Source organism: Grammomys surdaster, unplaced genomic scaffold (assembly GCF_004785775.1).
Source record: "Grammomys surdaster isolate TR1022 unplaced genomic scaffold, NIH_TR_1.0 129, whole genome shotgun sequence".
Classification (NCBI taxonomy): domain Eukaryota; kingdom Metazoa; phylum Chordata; class Mammalia; order Rodentia; family Muridae; genus Grammomys; species Grammomys surdaster.
The window spans coordinates 21,152,290-21,172,280 of NW_021604587.1; the positions used below are offsets into that span (position 1 = coordinate 21,152,290).

The 19,991-nt window shown below is 34.9% G+C and overlaps 1 protein-coding gene across 3 annotated transcripts in view; it reads left to right on the top strand.

The window, feature by feature from the left end:
* The window catches only part of Trpm7 (transient receptor potential cation channel subfamily M member 7), an 81,480-nt gene that overhangs the window by 30,499 nt on the left and 30,990 nt on the right, over positions 1 to 19,991 (top strand). For all 3 annotated transcript variants that reach the window (XM_028756112.1, XM_028756122.1, XM_028756132.1), the window contains 12 exons: positions 1,754 to 1,928; positions 2,942 to 3,065; positions 5,059 to 5,131; positions 8,280 to 8,380; positions 9,445 to 9,579; positions 11,103 to 11,156; positions 13,470 to 13,610; positions 14,756 to 14,890; positions 15,692 to 15,972; positions 17,659 to 17,887; positions 18,822 to 18,977; positions 19,057 to 19,200. In XM_028756112.1, coding sequence (XP_028611945.1) covers positions 1,754 to 1,928; positions 2,942 to 3,065; positions 5,059 to 5,131; positions 8,280 to 8,380; positions 9,445 to 9,579; positions 11,103 to 11,156; positions 13,470 to 13,610; positions 14,756 to 14,890; positions 15,692 to 15,972; positions 17,659 to 17,887; positions 18,822 to 18,977; positions 19,057 to 19,200 — 1,748 coding nt within the window. The remainder of the gene's footprint in view (positions 1 to 1,753; positions 1,929 to 2,941; positions 3,066 to 5,058; positions 5,132 to 8,279; positions 8,381 to 9,444; positions 9,580 to 11,102; positions 11,157 to 13,469; positions 13,611 to 14,755; positions 14,891 to 15,691; positions 15,973 to 17,658; positions 17,888 to 18,821; positions 18,978 to 19,056; positions 19,201 to 19,991) is intronic.

Genomic DNA, 19,991 nt, shown 5'->3' on the forward strand with positions numbered 1-19,991 from the left:
TTTTTTTAACTGTTAAATTATTCAAAGGTGTATAAATTAAATTAATCAAAGGTGTAAGCCGGCAGCATACTTGAAAAGTAGCGTGTTCTTTGGAGTAAGTACAATTTTCTTTATATAGCAAGAGAACCTACAAAGCAGCCAAAAATGGCTGATCCTAAACAAAATGGTAAGACCTAGGAAAAGACATCCTAAGCCAAGTTCCATATTTAGGTTTTCAGTACAACCCCCCCCCCCCCAGGGGAAAAAAGAGGGGGGGGGCTGTTCTCATTGTGGTTTTTTGATTTTTTGTTTTATTTTGTTTTTGTTTTTAACTATGTTGATATTGTAAACCACGGTAGCTCAAGATACTAACAGTCTTAATGTTTGTGGTCATTCTAATACATGACTAAGTCTCTATTGCTGTTGGCTAATGGGTCTTAAAAGTTGATATTCTTGGAAGAGATTTTCCTTTCCAACTGCGGCTGAACTTTCTCCTTCAACATCTATATTTTGTTACAATCTAAAGTAATTCCATAACCCTAGTATACGGAGAAGGTGAACTCTAATGAAGTGATATAGAAATATAAAATAGCAGAAGAGCACAAATAGTAGAATTTCACTGTTTGTGAAATTGAGTAATTTAAAAATATTTGGGGGCTTGGACAAATGGCTCAGTGGCTAAGAGCACTTGTTGTTCTTGCAGAAGTTCTGAGTTCAGTTCCCAGCACCCATTCAGTGTCTTAGGCCATTTATAATAACATTCCTGGGGGATACAGTGTATTCTTCTGACCTCCCAGGGCAGCAGACACATATGTGGTGCATAGATTGTCAGGTAGGTAAAACAGCCAAATAAGTAAACAAATCTCAAAAAAGTAAATAAAAATCTTAAATTTTGTCTCTCCCCCCACCTTGTTGGGTGACTGTGGAGGTCACAGTATATACCTGGCAGTTGGTTCTCAGAGTTCACTCTGTGTGACTTGGGGATTGAACTCAGACTGTCAGAAGCTTTGTTAACTGAAGCATCGTGCTCACCCTGAGAATTAGCAGTACTTTACAAATCTACAGTTAGACATATTTTGTGTTTTGTCACCACACTTAGGTTGTTGTAACAAATGAAAACTAGTATTTTTCACTAATTTTATTTCTCTTGTAAAAGTCTTCTATTCTTATTGATCAGTTCCACTTACGTACATAGCTCTGTGTGCTATTTTTATACTAATGCTTCAACTATTTGGAATAAAAAACATCATAAAAATAAATAAAAATAGATATATGTTAGAAATTCAGCCAATACAGTATTAAAATACCCCCACCTCTGGTCGCTCATGCTTGTAATCACAGGTCTCGAGAGGCTGAGACTAGAGGCATGCCTGGGTTAGCTATAAGACTTCCAAAAATGAGAAAAAGCAAAAGCTAGACATACTAAGCCACAAATTAATCTTAACATATCTTTTCAAAAGTTTAGTTAACAAATACACAAAGGTTTATTTTCAGTTACTATGCACAAAATAAATACTAGTTGGTATTAAATCATATATTGAATTTCCTAATTTTATCACTCAGAACAGATTTCAGTGAATAAATGTTTAGTGCTCAGTTATACTGGTGCTCGGATATGGAGATATATATATATATTGACTATAGCTAACATTGAGTGTTCAAAGTAAAACCAACTGTCTCACAAGTAATGTTATTTTAATTTTTTATTTAAAATAAATAAGATTCATTTACTGAGTTTTATCAGATTTACTAATTAAACTTTTACGCTTTTCAGGAATCGGGCAAGGTGTTCCTGTGGTGGCTTTGATATTTGAAGGCGGGCCAAATGTCGTCCTTACAGTACTGGAGTACCTTCAGGAAAGCCCCCCTGTTCCAGTTGTTGTGTGTGAAGGAACAGGCAGAGCTGCAGATTTACTAGCATATATCCATAAACAGACAGAGGAAGGAGGGTGAGTGTAGGGTATAGCAGACTTTACAATAGAGAGTGTTGCAGCTTATGCAGTATTGGATTCTTTTGTTTATTTAATGAGAATGAAAATCTAAGGCCCAGTAAAATGCTTTGTTCAGACTTAAGGCAGTAGCTTGTCTCATACATTATTGGAATGAAAGTATAATCATCTTTTTGATTTTTTTTTTATTCAAAAGATTATTTGAAGCAATAATCAAAAGATTATTTTGATCAAAGTACTTTTGAACTGATAGTTTAATTTCACATAATGGTTTCTATAAGTAAACACTTGTATAAAGTTTTTGTTATAGGGTTAAAGTTTTTGTTGTAGGGTTATTTATACAAGATAAAGACATAGAACATCTACCAAAAGAGGCCTAAATAAGTTGGCATGTCTATACAGTGGAATGATTGCAGCTGAGTAAAAATGGAATCTGTGTATTAGATTACTCAGCTATGGCAGCACACACACAAACTGGCATGATGCACAGAGTAGTGTACCCCTTATGCAAGGATGACATGAAAACTTGTAAAGCATTCCTTACTTTTAAGAAGAGTTAAGAAGAAAATGACTTACATTACTAAACAAGATCTAAGAGCATCATACAGGCTAACAGTGATTGCTGAAAAGCGCTGAAGTGTAGAAGGCAAAGAGAATAGAAAAGGAGATTCTGATTATGAACCTCTGCATTGTGATACTCTGAGGATGTAAAGTGTCCATGTTTAGGACACCTTGGAAAATTATTTTATAAGCCATTGTATAGAATTACCTTTATGATACCTTGTAAATTCCAAGTACAAATACTACATCACATACTTTCTTAAAATAATCACAAAATAATTCATAGTGAAAACACTATTCTTCTTATGCCATAGATTAATAATAAGTATCTCAGGAAATTATTATTAATAGTAGTACAGAATCTCTAGAAGCCTTGCTTTGTTCTACCTGTATTTCATTTTCATCCTACAGAGAAGATGAAATGAAGTAAGTTGATTTTCTTCTTCTTCCAGGAATCTTCCTGATGCAGCAGAGCCTGATATTATATCAACTATCAAAAAAACATTTAACTTTGGCCAGAGTGAAGCAGTTCATTTATTTCAAACAATGATGGAGTGTATGAAAAAAAAAGAGCTTGTGAGTATATTTCAGCAGAATATTCTAATTCATATATTATTTCATCTTTGAGCTTTAAGTTTTTAAAGCTGTTTTGTCATTTCCTTATTTATTATTGGTCTTTAGCTGACATAGAAAGGCTAATTTTCACATCATATTAAGACTATATTTATTCTTTTAAAGGAAGTTTTATAACTGAGTCCCAACTGACTATGCCTAGTATTTAAGAATGCAGAAAAACAAACAACATGGCTCAGTGGCCACTGGTGCTTGCCACCAAATCTGATGACCTGAGTTTGATCCCTGAAACTGACCTGGTGTAAGGAGAGAACCAATTCTCACAAATTGCCCTTTGACTTGCTTGTGGATGCTGTGTGCAAATCTCTCTCTGTCTCTCCCTACCTTCTTGCCCCTCACACACACACGTGTGTGCGTGCCCACACACATGGGGGTGTAGAGAGAGAGACAGAGAAAGAGAATTGTAGTTGCTACTGACTAGTGACTTATAAAATGTCTGGGAAAGTATTACAAGACTACTAGATTAAAAGTCAGTGCTGCTTAATTTTATACATGTAAACATAGGCTTATATTTTCGGAGATAAAATAACAGCTGTATCAGTACATAGAAACATGGATTTGTTGTCACCTCGCAGCCTTTGGGCCTTGATCAGGTGTTGATTTGCGTTGTTTTGACTTTTATTGTAAGCCTTGTTCCCCATGAAGTGAAGTTAGTTGAACTTTTTAGTAGTGTAGTAATCATCTTTTACTTTCTGAAAAGTACTTAGGTAAAAGCTTCCTAAAACAGCTTTATATTTCTCTTGCTTTACATTCCTCACCCAAGAATACCTGTGTTGCAAGGCATAGTGGTCCACACCTGTGATCTTGTACCTGGAGACTGAGGCAGGAGGGCTCTGAGTTCTAGTGAAGCTAGGACAACTTCCTAAGAACTTTTCTAAAATGAATGAATGAATACATTAATCACTGGAATAAGTGTTCACTCTGTATAAAGAATGCCAAGATTTGCTCTGATAGTAATCTCTTGCCTCTACCCACAAATTGCTAATGTCAGCTAACAGACATAAGATAGGGTAAAAAGAAGTGAATATGATATGAAACAAATAAGCCATATGCCTTCAGTTAGCCTAGTCATACAGGAAGCAGAGGAGAAACAGGGCTACACAGGGAAACCCAGTCTCAACAAAACAACACAAAAGGAATGTCTGTTAATGTGATGTAAGTAATGAAGTCTTAATTTTCTGTTTTAAGTGTTGAACTGATATTAGATCACTTACGTCTATAGATTTAGAGATCTGTATAGTTATAGAGATATGTAAGTGACTACAAAAATCTTTCTCTGTTCAAAAAATAAAACCATTTTGTGTATGTGGTTGTGTGGGCATGCATTCATGGAGATCACTTTGTGGAGTCAGTTTTTTCCTTCTACCTTTAATGGCTTCTGGAGATTGAACTTAGTTGTTAGGTTTGTATGGTGTCTTAGTTACTTTTCTGTTGCTGTGAAAAGGCACAATGACCAAGGCAACTTAATAAAAGAGCATTTAATGGGCTCTCATAATTTAAGAGGTGAGTTTGTGATCATCATAGGGACCATGTTGACAGTAAGTCATGGACCTGTAGCAGTGCTGAGAGCTTACATGTTGAGACAACCACAAGGCAGGGAAGCTAACTTCTGGAATAAAGGCTTTTGAAACCTAGAAGCCCCACCCCCAGTAACAAACCTTCTCCAGTAAGGCACCATCTCCTGATCCTTCTCCAACAGTTCTATCAATGGGGGTCTAAGCATTCAATCATGTGAGCCTACAGGGACCATTCTCATTCAAACTGTAATATATGGCAAACTCTTTTACCCACTTAGCCATCTTGCTAGACCTATAAATATCTGTTTCTATATAAATCTACATATAAACATTTCTCTTTATATTATTTGAAATTACTTTTTGTTTTATGGTATCTTAGCTTTAAAAATAAAGATGTAATATTAATGTATTTTAAATAGATCACTGTTTTCCACATTGGATCAGAGGATCATCAAGATATAGATGTGGCCATACTTACTGCACTGCTAAAAGGTAAGGGATTTTGATTTTGTTATGAAGCAGGGTCTTTACCTAGCCCTGGCTGTCCTGGAAGTCACATAGATCCTCCTGCATCTGCCTCCTACGTGCTGAGAATAAGGTATGAGCCACAGTGCTCAACTAAAAAGGTAAGATTCTAAAAATATGTTATCTTTAGAGCATGTCCTATTTATAAAAGGTAGGACTTTTTTGTGTCAAAGTCAGAGATGTTAATTTTTCAATTTTTTTTTTTTTTTTATGAAAGACACATGTTAATTTTTAAGTTGACAACAAATTAGTTTTGTAGACTTAGAGTTCTGTGTCTTGTAGATTTAACTGGATGGATGGATGGATGGATGGATGGATGGATGGATGGATTCATTCATTCATTCATTCATTCATGTGTTTTTTACATACACATGAAATGGGATGTATTTCAAAAAATGACTTTAAAGGTAATCAGGTATTCAGTTGATTGATATAAAAGAAATTATTTAAATGTACTAATTTCTTTTGAAGAAAATATGAACTAACATCTTTCCAAATACTACAGATACCCACTGGTTTAAAAAAATGTCAGAGTGATAAGCATTTTCAAAAATGAGAAATGAAAATTGTGTCCTGTCGGAAAACCACATATTTGGAGATAGGGTGGGAACCAAGTCTTACTGTCCATTAAAGTGTCCCAGATAGTAGACTGCAAAAAATTAACACTATATTTTTAAACATAATATAATTAAATATAAATCATCTTGGATCAAGAGATGCATAAGTGTTCAGAAACCATAGAAAGAAAGAGAGGTGTCATAAATAACATAAGATAATAACAGAACACCATTTATCTGTACTGTTTGCCATAGGTACTGTTTGCCATAGGTATTCTGTGTGCTAGCCCCTGTACAGAAGTGGATCATATCCTTACTTTATCCTTCCAGTGGTTCTACATGGCCTGATTTCTTTGTCTTTTCTTCATCTTACAAAGGAAGAATCTAAGGAATCAATGATAAAGTCAAGGAATTTTAAAATTACCTATATTGGCCCTTTGAGATGGCTTAGTGGATCACTTGCTACATGAGCCTGACAACCTGGAATCCATAGTGGAAGGAGAGACTCAATTTGTGAAAGTTGCCCTCTGAGCTATGATTGCTGTGTCGTGCACACACTCAGACACACACATGCACATGCGCAAAATAAAAGCTGTAACTTAAAGAAAAAGTACAGAAAAACATGAAAATTTGAAGAAGAATCCAAACACTTAGACAATGGAGTTATATTCCTATTATATAAAAATAGAAACGAGACATTCTGTGTAGCTCTCCATTCTTATCAAGAAGTTTGTTTTTACATAAGATAGGAACCTTCACAAAAAGCTATAGCTACTTAAAATGGAGAATGACTGTTAGTGGGATACCCAATCTCAATTACTACATTTACAACATAACTGTAAACCCAAGACTGGGAACATTTTGCAAGAGAGGAAAGAAGTCTGTTAAGAGCCAGAGTACTAGGAAGTCATCTTTGATATTGTATCTTCTAGATAAGACAGTGTTACCACATGAAATCTCAGTAATATTGCTATCTAAACAAGACCTAAACAATGACAACACCATTGACATTTGTGAATCTCACAAGCCCTACCCCTGAATAAAGAGCTACAGGCAGTTAACCACTGCTGAGACAGGGAGACTCAGTTTTCACCAGGAAGAAGTGCTACAGTTGGTTATGCAACATTGGGTAGTCATCCCTAGACGTGAATTTCATTCATTAAAAATAATATAGTAGAGATGAATTGTAAATAAGTGCTAATACTTCCCTTTCCAAACAGAAAATTGCAGATTTTCTGCCTTAGGTAAATAGTGGAAGCATCCTGAAGCATGCTTTGGATGTATCAGAAACCTTAAAATGATATTTTTATATCCAGTAAATAATCAAATATGGACTAAAATATACTTGGAAATTTTTCAGAGTAACCTAAACATCTGTGTACTGAAATGTTAAACTATTTCATGTTTAAAAGATTATACATACATACATACATACATACATACATATATATATATGAAAGACATGTATAATAAATAGTCTCATAAGGCAGCTACTAAATCTGTGTTTTTAATCATATTTTAGATTTTACCTGGCTTTAAACTCATGATAGTCCTCCTCACTCAGCCTCCCCAGAGCAAGGATTACAGCTGTTACATATCATGGTCATCTATTACCCTTACCCTCCCTCCTCCCCTCCCTCCTCCCCTTCTTCCCTCTGTTCTTCCCTCTCCCCCTTCCTCCTCCCTGTGTGTCTCTGTGTGTGTGTGTGTGTGTGTGTGTGTGTGTGTGTGTGTGTGTGTGTATGTGTGTACAGTATGTGGGTAGACTGTTTGTCTCTTTCCTAGCCCCATCCTAAGCCATAGGGTCGAAGATGTCTTATTGTTTGGTTTTATTCAAAGGTGCTGGGGATCTGAACACAGGTTCTCATGTTCTCATAGCAAATCCTTTATCCAATCTGCCATCAGTTACATGAAGTTATCTGTGGTGTATGCACATTTGAGCATGCCATAATGTGTAGAGGTTGTAAAACAACTTGAGTTGGGTTTCTCCTTCTACCATGTGGAGCCGGAAGATGGAGCTTAAGTTGTTGGGCTTGGCAGTGCCTGTACCCACTGAGCCATCATCAGATCTCACTTAATGCAGGATATACCTCTTTCTTAATAATTTAAAGTATATGAGTATACTTACATATGTGCACAAAAGTACTTAAAAAAACATTTTTCAGAATTCTTAAAGTATTATTGTGTCTGTGATAGAAACAAATCATCTTTGTTTTCTCAATTTTTGCATTCTGATTTTTTTTTTCAATTGAGGCAATTTTTTTTCTCCCTGGGGTGTGTTTGTTTGTTTGTTTTTGAGACAGGGTTAACTTACTCTGTAGACCAAACTGACCTTAAACTCAGAGATCAGCCTGCCTCTGCCTTCTGAGTGCTGGGATTAAAAGTGTGCACCACCTCTGGTTAGGCAATATAATTTTTATACTTAAATATAATTTTTAACAGTAATGTCCCATGATGGTACATAGGATCTGTATAAATTAAAGGTTTCTAAGGAGAGTTTGTAAGTGCTTAGAAGTTAATGGAGATAACTTACCAACTGTTATTCTTTATTCAATTAGGTACTAATGCATCAGCGTTTGACCAGCTTATCCTTACACTGGCATGGGACAGAGTTGATATTGCCAAAAATCATGTATTTGTTTATGGACAACAGTGGCTGGTATGTAGATAATCTAATACACACAGTTTATTTAATGCAGTTAATCACAGTGGACCACAGGTTTTATATCCATGGATTTAACTAACCACAAAATGAGTATTCTGTCCTCAAGTCCACTGAACATGTATAGATATTTCCTTTCTTATTCTATAACCAATACTGTGTTAATATCTGCTTCTATTAGACTAAATATCTTGAGTAATCTAGAGAATGGATATTTCTGTCATCACAGACAGCATACACCATTTTGTTAAAAATTTGGTCATATATGAATTTGGATCTCTGAAGAGGGTCCTTGAAATAGTCCCCACCACAAAAGGGAGTGATTGTAATAAAAAATATTTGTAAGACTGTGTTTCCACTCATATTTTACCTTCCTACACAGTATAAATGTTAGTGAGTCACATTTCCTTAACAACTTTTTTTTTGTTTTGGTTTTTGGTTTTTCGAAACAGGGTTTCTCTTTGTAGCCCTGGCTGTCCTGGAACTCACTCTGTAGACCAGGCTGGGCTCGAACTCAGAAATCCGCCTGCCTCTGCCTCCCAAGTGCTGGGATTAAAGGCGTGTGCCACCACTGCCCGGCCTTTTTTAAACATCTAATGCTGAAGTATTGAAAGTATAGCTGGGATATAGTTTAGTAACTCAAGTGTAGTAGTTTGTTTAGTTTGTGGGAAACTCTTGAGTTCCATACCCAGCATGGCATAAACTGGGTGTGTGGACACACTTCTCTAGTTCCAACACTAGAGATGGAGGCAGGAAGCAGGGACATTTACCCTCTGAACCATCCTGACCCTGTTTCTCCATTTAATTGATGGTGGGCTTTTTGTAGCTCCTTTCTCTCAGGCCCATAATAACATTTGTTGTCTTACAGACAGAACATTTGTATAATGTTATTTAGGGAGTGCTGTGAAAGGTAGGCCCTTTTATCCATTTTGTAGGTCATATTCTAATTACTGTTTGCGTCTTTCTAAATTCTGTTCCCAAATTATTCGAGAATATATAGGGACTTGTATTTATGTAATCAGTAGTTGAAAGATGTGAAATCTATTAATTTGGTACTCTAGGTTGGATCCTTGGAACAAGCTATGCTTGATGCTCTTGTAATGGATAGAGTTTCATTTGTAAAACTTCTTATTGAAAATGGAGTAAGCATGCATAAATTCCTTACCATTCCCAGACTGGAAGAACTTTATAACACTGTAAGTCTAATATTTCTTTGTTCACTGTTTTATTGTCTTTTAAATGCCATTTTACCTAAAATGCATATGCCTATTGATAAAGTTTTAATGTCTTAACTGTTATGGGGGGAGAAATGCTCTGTTCTGATAATGGTTATTGTGTGACAGTCTGAAACCACTATCCTGTGTTAGAGGCCCTTCTCTGTTAACATAGTTATATAGTAAAAGTGATGTTGACTTAATAACCCATTTTTATTTTCCCTTTATACCTTTTAAAAGAATAGGATCAACTTCTTACTTACAGGATGCTTTATTTTGTTTTTTTTTTGTTTTTTGGAAAATGTACACTATATTTTTCTTTTTGTTTCTTAAATTCATTATTGTTGACCTTCTGGTATTTCTTTTGGTGAGCTGTTTTTCGTTTTTCTTGTAAAAATTTAAAATTTTTATTTCATATTTGTACTACTGAAGAGGGTACTTCATGGTTTTCTGTGGAGCCAATATAAATTTAATTGAGCTCTGCTGTGAAGAATATTAACAAAGCCAAGGTTTAAAACCTGTATATTAATTCATCAATTTTTATTGCATTTTTATTCCTGGTGTCATTGTACTTCTACTTGGTCATTTCTAACTGACTTTACTACCACTGTTAAGCATTTTAATTTTCTTATCTATATCTTTTTAATCTCTTTCCTTGATCAAATTCTTTTTTTTTTTAAATAACATACTTTACTATGTCTTTCTGTAGTTTAGAAACCTTTTGTATCATATTGCTTGATTGAAATAGATGGTTTGATTATTTTAAAATTCTGAGACAGGGTCTCACTATAGACATGGCTTGCCTACAACTCTCAGTGTAGATCAGGCTGGCCTGGGACTCAAAAGTTGGGCTGCTTCTGCCTCTAGAGTGCTGGGATTAAAGGCCTGTGTAACTATGTTGGATGAATGGTAGCCACTTTTATGCCCTACGTGTTTTCCTCACTTCATCTTTTTATTCAGTACCTTAACCTCAGAAACTGTGTGTTCTCTGTATCTTTTCTCCTATTTTCTAAACACAAGCTTTTTAGAAAAGCATTGATTATGCTGGCCTGCCTTTTTCTTTCTAGCCTTCATTTATTGAAATTTTATTCTGTGCTTAAAGCAGCTCACATACATATTCTACTGCTTCCAAGAAACCTACTAGACTAGTTAAGAACAATTACATCTTCCCCTGTGGGTTAACTTTTTTTTTAAATAGGATTATATTCTTAATTTTGGTTTTATTTTTTAGTTCTATCTAGTATAATTACCCTGATCCTTATATGTATCCTGTCTCTTGTTAACTAATGTAAAAATTAAAAGGATTGTTCACTGTTTATATGGAGTTTTAACTCTGAAATATTAATCAAATATAAAACAATAAAAACAAAAATTGATCCTTTGAGCAAACTCTAAATCCTTTAGAGTTTGTTCAGGAGGTTCTTTGTAAGTCCTGTAATTAACAAAAAAGGGAGATTGTTTATTTTAGGCTAAATCTAATAGTTTCCTTGTGTTTTTTCCTAAAGAAACAGGGTCCAACCAATCCAATGTTGTTCCATCTCATTCGGGATGTCAAACAGGTAAGAGACTGTCTTTGTTCTAGTAAAACCTTATCTTTTAGTCTTTCTGTACTTTATTTTTGCTTCCAAAGCACCTAAGTGCATTTTAAAAATGGCAGTAGAAACAACAGCTTTTTGTACAAGGTAAAATAAGAACTATGCTGGGCGGTGGTGGCACACACCTTTAATCCCAGCGCTTGGGAGGCAGAGGCAGGTAGATTTCTGAGTTCGAGGCTAGCCTGGTCTACAGAGTAAGTTCCAGGACAGCCAAGGGTACACAGAGAAACCCTGTCTCGAAAAAACAAACAAAAAAAAAACCAAACAAACAAAACCCCAAAAACAAACAAACAAAAAACCATCTTTGTCATAAGAGATTTGGAGCTGGAGAGATGGCTCAGATGAAAGAGAGAACCCAGATTCTATTCCCAGCACCCACTGAGAGTTAGTAACTGTCTGTTAGTCTATTTTCCCAGCATCTGGTGCCCGGTTCTGGGTACCAGGTATACATGTGGTCCACAGACACACATGCATGTGAAATAACCATACACATAAACAAAAGTTTATGGTTAAAAAAAAAAAGCTTAGGAAATTAATAGTAATTTCCTAAGCTTCTAGTCATATTAGATAGAATATGGTACATTTTATGTTAATTGGTCGAGAAAAGGAAGATGAGTGATTGAATGTCATCTTTCTCTTATCAGAAATATCTTCCTAGACTGTTGTCTAACTGTAAAGGAGAGTGAGTGAGTGATGCGCTAAGCATTGATCTTCAGTGCTGAAGAAAGGCTGAAACGTGTTGCCCTTCCTTAGCGTTCGTCTCAGTGGAGTCTGTGTACATGAACAAATAGAGGCAGTATGACACCTCTTTTCTCCTCTTGGTGTACAGTGTGTTAGTCATTTTAACCATTTCTTAACCAATTTTAAGAGTCTTTTAAATTACTGGTGTCAAATATAACTTTTTTAAATTTTGTTTGTGAAATCCACCTGCCTGATTACCAAGTTCCAAGGACTATCATACCAGACAGTAATTCAAATATTTGAAGATTTCTAAAACCAAAATACTTTGTCCTGTTTTATTTTTGTTTGACACAAGGTTTTACTCTGGCTGTCATAGAGCTCTACCTGCTTCTGCCTCCTGAGTGCTGGACTTAAAGGCATATGCCACTCTACCTGGCTAAAAGTACTTTCAAAAATTGATTTTGTAAAAACTTTTATGTTCTGTTGTGAGTATACTATTAATAAACCCACCCCTTCTTTCCCCCCCATTTTTTGAGACAGTGTTTCTTTACATAGACCTGGTTGTCCTGGATCTCACTATGTAGACCAGGATGGCCTCAAAATCACAGAAATCTGCCTGCTTTTGCCTCATGATTGCTAGGATTCAGGGGTTATGCCACTGACACCTGATAATAAACCAAGCTAGGAAAATTTTCATTTTTGTGGCTTTTGATTTTTTTTTGTAATACAGAACGAACTTAAACTTTTAAGAAGTGGGTAGTTTATACTTTAGAGAGTTGAAAGTTATGAATTTAAACATCTAAAAAGCAACATTTAGGAGAATGGTATTGATGTGAAGGCAGAATTAGTTACTAATAAATAGCATTCATCTGGTAGATTGTCTTTAATATTTAATGAAAATTTTAAAAATCTATAGTATGCACATTTTATGATTTCATGAATGGCTTATATTCTAAAATTTCATTTGTTAGTTAATTTATTGTTCTAGAAAAATAAAATTACAAGTGATAGTTAAATCCTGGACAAGGATATAAAAATTTGTAGTATAGCTAAGAGAATGTCTGTTTAAAAAGACATTTGTGAATATTTCGATCTAGTCTAGAAACATAATGCATTTTTGTAGAAAATGCAGTTTGTGAGATAATATATTTAGCTTTAATAGTTTATAGCCTGTGTGTGAAATCATGGAAGGTAACCATACCTAAGCCCTCAAAAATGTCATCTCCTCATGAATCTTCGTATCTCTATCTTTTTTTAATTTATGTATATGAGCACACTTGTAGCTATCTTCAGGCACACCAGAAGAGGGCATCAGATCCCATTACAGCTGGTTGTGAACCACCATGTGGTTTGCTGGAAATTGAACTCAGGACCTCTGGAAGAGCAGTCAGTGCTCTTAACCACTGAGCCATCTTGCTAGCCCTCTTCTTATCTCATATAAGAAAGAGAAACAATCATTCATTTCTTTTGTAAAGATAATTGTTGGCAACACAACGTTTTATAGCAAATATTTCCTAATTTGGCAGATTATGTCTATTCCTAGGCATGACAAAGTAATAGTGTGTACTATTATTCTATTTAATATTTTGTTTCCAGGGTAATCTTCCTCCAGGGTACAAGATCACTCTAATTGATATAGGACTTGTGATTGAATATCTCATGGGAGGAACCTACAGATGTACATACACACGAAAACGTTTTCGATTAATATATAATAGTCTTGGTGGAAATAACCGGGTATGTATAATTTTGATAGTTAAATGTTAAGAATTAGTTACAGGAGCTGAGTGTGATGAGGCATGCCTGTAATCTCAGCATTTGAGAGCCACAAGATGCAGGAGAATGGCTGAGTTTGAGACCAGTTGGATTTACACAGTGAGTTTACAGGTTAGCCAGAACTGCTGGTAAAACCCTGTCTCAAAACAAAATTAAGGGGATAGAAGTAGTTCCAAGGTAGAATGATTCCCTAGTTTGTATTAGTCAGTCTTTAAGTTAAATGCCCAGCATCATAAAAAAGGACAGAGTGTTAGTTGCGTTAGAATAGTGACAGTTGTCAGGCAGTGGATTAAAGTACACACCTTTAATCCCAGCACTCAGGAGGCAGAAACAGGTGATCTCTGAGTTTAAAGGTAGACTGGTCTTCAGAGTGAGTTCCAGGACAGCCAAGGCTACACAGAAAGACCCTGTGTCAAAAATAAATAAATAAATAAATAAATAAATAAATAAATCAAAAAGAATAGTGACAGTAATATTGTCTTCAATTGTGAGCCTTTTATCTGGATATGACAGTATTTGGATATGGCAGCGCACACCTTTAATAGCAGTGTTTAGGAAGTAAAGGCAGGAGAATCTCCGAGTTCAATGCCAGCCTGGTCTACAAGACTTCTAGGCCAGCCAGGGCTACAAAAACTGTCACACACACACACACACAAGAAAACCCATGATTTTTAAACTAAAGTAGTTAAAAATATTTTGGATTGTAGCATGTATGTACATGTAATTCCAATTCCTTAGGTGGCTCCGCCAGGTCAGTCACTTAAGAGAATGTCAGTTTAATTATAACCAGGCTTGGTAACAGAGAGAGAGAGAGAGCTCTATCACAGAAAGAAAAACTACAGCTAGAGACTAGATGAATGCAGTCATCATGATACATATGTAATCATTGGCCTTTGGTGACAGAAGCAAGTTCAAGGCCAGTTTGGGCTACGTAGTGAGACCATACTTCAAAAGAAAAAGAAAAATGGTAGTCAAAATCCTAAGGCAGTTATTTTTATACACTGACAAATATTTTCAAATATTTATGAGTTACCCTGGAATTTTTTAAAAAACATTTCAGTATGTTTTAACTTTTTAAAAAAAAAATAATAAGCTCTCATTTTCAGAGGTCAGGTCGAAATACCTCCAGCAGCACCCCTCAGTTGCGAAAGAGTCATGAAACTTTTGGCAATAGAGCTGACAAAAAGGAAAAAATGAGACACAATCATTTCATTAAAACAGCCCAACCCTACAGACCAAAGGTACGTTTGTTTATTCTTTAAAGAAAACGCATTTATTCTGCTTATTAAAGATGGAAATATTTTTTCTAAAGTTTTATTTTTTACTAATTAATATTTCTATATAAAAACTTTGATTTAGTGAGAATCATCTTCTATTTGTTTGCTTTGTTTGTTTGTTTGTTTGTTTGTATGAGACAGGGTTTTTAGGTGAAGCCCTAACTGTCCTGGAACTCTGTTTGTAGAACAGGCTGGCCAGGAACTCAAAAGATCTGCCTGCTCCCCACCTCCAAAAAAAAAAAAGTTTTTTGCCACCGTGCCACCATACCAGGCTTGAGAATTATCTTTTGGTTTGGGATATTTTTGTATCGTTAATGCTTCATTTTTCCATAAAGAAAGATAATCATTATGAATTAATGATTCCATTAAGGTCCAGTTTTAGCCATGATAATAACCAAATTAAAAAATTTTTGACTAGTTTTATTCTGTATAAAGAGGAACAGTATTATCTAAACTTTTAAATTTGCATTTTTTAAGATATGGCTATAACTTAACATTTTTGTTGAAAAGGCATTTTATAAAATGAATGATACATTATAATAAAAAGTAATGTTTTTGAACTTGCATTATGAAATTAATATAGGACATTTTTTAATATTAAGTTAATTGTCATGAGGCCTTGTCATTACTCTTGCTACTGTTTTAAGATGCTGGAGGTGAGATCCAGGCCTCTTTACATACTAAGCAGCCTATGTCCCACAGTTAATGTCCCCAGCCCTCATATGGCCCTACTGTGAGTCTTAACAGTATTTGTTTCCTTTGAAGATGGATGCGTCTATGGAAGAAGGAAAGAAGAAAAGAACCAAAGATGAAATTGTAGATATAGATGATCCAGAAACCAAGCGCTTTCCTTATCCTCTTAATGAATTATTAATTTGGGCTTGCCTTATGAAGAGGCAGGTCATGGCCCGCTTTTTATGGCAGCATGGTGAAGAATCAATGGCTAAAGCATTAGTTGCCTGTAAAATCTATCGTTCAATGGCTTATGAGGCAAAGCAGAGTGACCTGGTAGATGATACTTCAGAGGAACTGAAACAGTATTCCAAGTAAGTGACATTGTAGCATATGATGCAATGTTTGCCTGCATGTTATGGTGTAATGTCCTTAACAGGGATGTATATAGGGGTCAGTGGGGGGTATAGAGTTTATTGGTATAACTAAGACATATTTTTTTAGTTGCATTAGGTAATTTTAAAAATGGGAAACTGTTTTGCTATTTGATACATTAAACATTTCAGAAAGCAATTTAAAAAATGGGAGAAGTTAAATGTAGTAATGAAGTAGCAATTATGTTAAGAATCCGGTTCGGACTATAAGAGAATGTTTTTGAGGTGTGTTTTTAACTAATGAACTGATTTTAAGCTGGGAGGACATTCTGAGTAAAATAGTTCAACAAGTTTATAATTTGCTTAAGGAGATACAGTGTTCATATTAATCTGGAAAGGTATTTTTTGGAAGTCTTATAATAGATATTAAACTCTTCCTTTCTCTTAGCTCCAAGTAAGCCAAATTTGGGGAGAGATTAATGGTTGTTGCTGAAAACAGCTCTGATGAGGATTCAATTTCTGCTTAGTGAGAATTTACAGTTTATTTTTCATGAGTAAGTTAGTCCCTAGATACTTTGTTCTTGTTTCCATATTTGAAATACAATGTAAAATGGCTAGAGAGATGCTAGAGCACTGGCTGTTCTTCCAAAGTACCTGGGTTCAATTCCCAGTACCCACATAGCAGCTCACAACTGTCTGTAAATTTCAGTTCCAGGGATACTGACTGTCTGACACAGACATAAATGGAGGCAAAAACCAATGAACATAAAATAAAAATAAATTTTTAAAAAATAAAATTTAAAGAATAATGTAGAGATACTTTGAACAGAATATTGTATCATTGTTAACTTTGTTTTTCTGTAAAACATGATTTTATCTATAAGACCAGGACAAAGAGCTCTGGATTCACCTAGTAACATTTATACTTGGTGTGATGTATTTTAGTATTTTGAGATTTCCATATAGCTATAAATATTTGCTAAAGTTACCATAATTCTAGTGCTTCACAGTTCCGTGTTTGTGAAAATATTAAAAACAATAAAATTGGACTAGAAAGATGGTTCAGTATGTAAGAGCAGTTACTGCTCTTGGAAAAGACCTGGCTAATTCTTAGCACCCACACAATGACTCAAAACTCCCGATACCTCTAGTTCCAGAGGATCTGATGCTTTCTTCTGACCTTTGTGGGTTCTGTACACTTGTAATGCACATACATACATTCAGGCACACACATAACCATAACAATGTAAAAGTAAATATTAAAGGAAACAAAGTTATAGAATAATATAATTTGTAATATGTATGTGTATGAATATTTTGCTTCCATGTATGTCATTGTACTACTTGTGTGCCTGACACCCAAGGAAGCCAGAAGAGGGTGTCATATCCACCCTCTTCGGCCAGAACAGAGGTACTGGCAATTGTGAGACACTATGTGATTGCTGGGAATCATACCCAGGAGATCTGGAAGAGCAGCTAGTGCTCTTAACTACTAAGCCATCTCTCCTCTTCTGATTTTTAATTAAATTTTATTTATTCTTATGTTTGGGGACGATAATAGAGTTTCTGTCTAACATGCTTTTAAATCTGCCTGATTCTCAGCAGAAAATAAAACAACTCTACAGTTTCTTTATCTGTATATACTTTAGGGGGGTTTGTTTTTGTTTGTTTGTTTGTTTTTTTTAGTGATTTTGGCCAACTCGCAGTTGAATTACTGGAACAGTCCTTCAGACAAGATGAAACAATGGCTATGAAATTACTCACTTATGAACTGAAAAATTGGAGTAATTCAACCTGCCTCAAGTTAGCAGTTTCTTCAAGACTTAGACCTTTTGTAGCTCATACTTGTACACAGATGTTGTTATCTGATATGTGGATGGGACGGCTGAATATGAGAAAAAATTCCTGGTATAAGGTATATCTTAAAAATTAAAAGTATTTAATGATTACAAAGTATAAGCAAATTATCTTACACATATGTAGTAAAATGATTTGCAAGTGTAATAGATAGAAATCAGAAGGTGAGGAAATGGTGATTGGCATTTCATCCTGGGATGATGTATACTTTTTCTCCACCTCTTAACTATTGAATATTTTGTAATTTGTGTATGATTATTGCTCTTCTGAGCAAAAGTATGAAGGCAATAAGTAGGGAATGTTGACATTTATTCTCCAAGTAGCCCTGTGGAGTTATTGGTTTTTAAAAGGATTTCTAATTTCTAAACTTCCAGACATGTCATCTACTAACTTACCGTATTACTTTTAGTTAGTACTGAATAAATGTATTCATGTGCCTAGTTTATAGTATATCAATGTATGCAGGGTTTTATGTTAAAAATTTGGGTAAAATGGCAAGTCTTTTGAGTTTTGTCATTGTGAGAGAATACTATTTTAAACTTCCTTTTTACTTTTATTATAGTACAAAATTAGAGGGCAGAGATTTTGTGGTATGTAAAGTTCAGAAATAAACTTTTGGTTTATAGCTATATAATGAATCTTCATGCTATAGCATGTCTCAGGTAAAATGACAGCACCTTCATAATGCTTGGGTTTCGTCTAAATTTAAAATTTTTTTTAACAAATTGTTACAATAACAGATTTTATTCAAAGGACAAACAAGTCTGTACTGATTATTAAACTCATGCTGTCACTGTCATAATATTCAGATGATACAGTATGTAAAGAAAAAAATGAATCTTCAGTTTCCCCAACACTTGTAGGGTAAAATGAGTAACATTCACAAGATACACAATACATAACTTACTGATTCAGTCTCTGTTGAGTTACTGTATTTCTTTATAAAGGTCATTGATTTTAAAATGCAAACTTTTATGTTTCTAAAAATTTAGGTCATATTAAGCATTTTAGTTCCACCTGCCATATTAATGCTAGAATATAAAACCAAGGCGGAAATGTCCCATATCCCACAATCTCAAGATGCTCATCAAATGACCATGGAGGATAGTGAAAACAATTTTCACAACATAACAGAAGACATACCCATGGTAAGGATGAAAGACTTCAGAGCATATGTAAATTTTCTTATGCGCTGAATAGAAACTAAACACATATTTTTAATTTTAGGAAATATTTAAAGAAGTAAAGATTTTGGACAGCAGTGAAGGAAAGAATGAAATGGAGATACATATTAAGTCAAAAAAGCTTCCAATCACACGAAAATTTTATGCCTTTTATCATGCACCGATTGTAAAGTTCTGGTTTAACACAGTATGTTTTTAAATTGTTTTTCATGGCTTGGTTTAGTGGTGGTGTTTTATTTGTTATTTAGTTCTGGGAGGGCATAGTGTTTTTTTTTAAAGGTTGAGTTGAGAACTTTTAGTCTGGAATCCATATTAATCTTCATTTAATTTTGATTACTGAAAATACATTGCTTAATAAAAGCATTAATCTTGGCTTACTTTCATCTGAGCTGCCAATGTCTAGAATAATCAAATTTTAGTTTTGACTAGAAACTAAAATGTATTAATGTAGTATATGCCCTTCTAAAAGGTAACAAACATAAGCCAGGTGTGGTGGCACATGACTCGAAGCACTGAGGAGGCAGAGGCAGTTGAAACCTCTGGGAGTTCAAGGCTTAGTCTATGAGTTTCAGGACAGCCAAAACTACATGTTAGAGAGTCTCTGAAAGTATAAACAAACCAAAACTACAAACAAAAGGTAACAAATTTAAATTGTCTATTAAAAATAAAATTGTGAGCTAGGAAATGTGGAATAAAATTGTGAGTGGTGGTGCACACCTTTGATCCCAGCTTGGGAGGCAGTCAGGTGGATCTCTTTGAGTTCCAGGCCAACCTGGTGGAGGGAGTTCCAGGACAGCCAGGTCTACACAGAGATACCCTGTCTCAAAAAACCTAAATAAATAAAGTTGTGAATATAGCCCAATAGTAGAACTACATGCTTATCATGTATGAGGAGGCCCTACATTCAACCCCCCTGTACTTGATGGTGGTGGGGAAAATCTAAAGTAATGCTGACAGCCAGCAACATGGCTGTAAAGG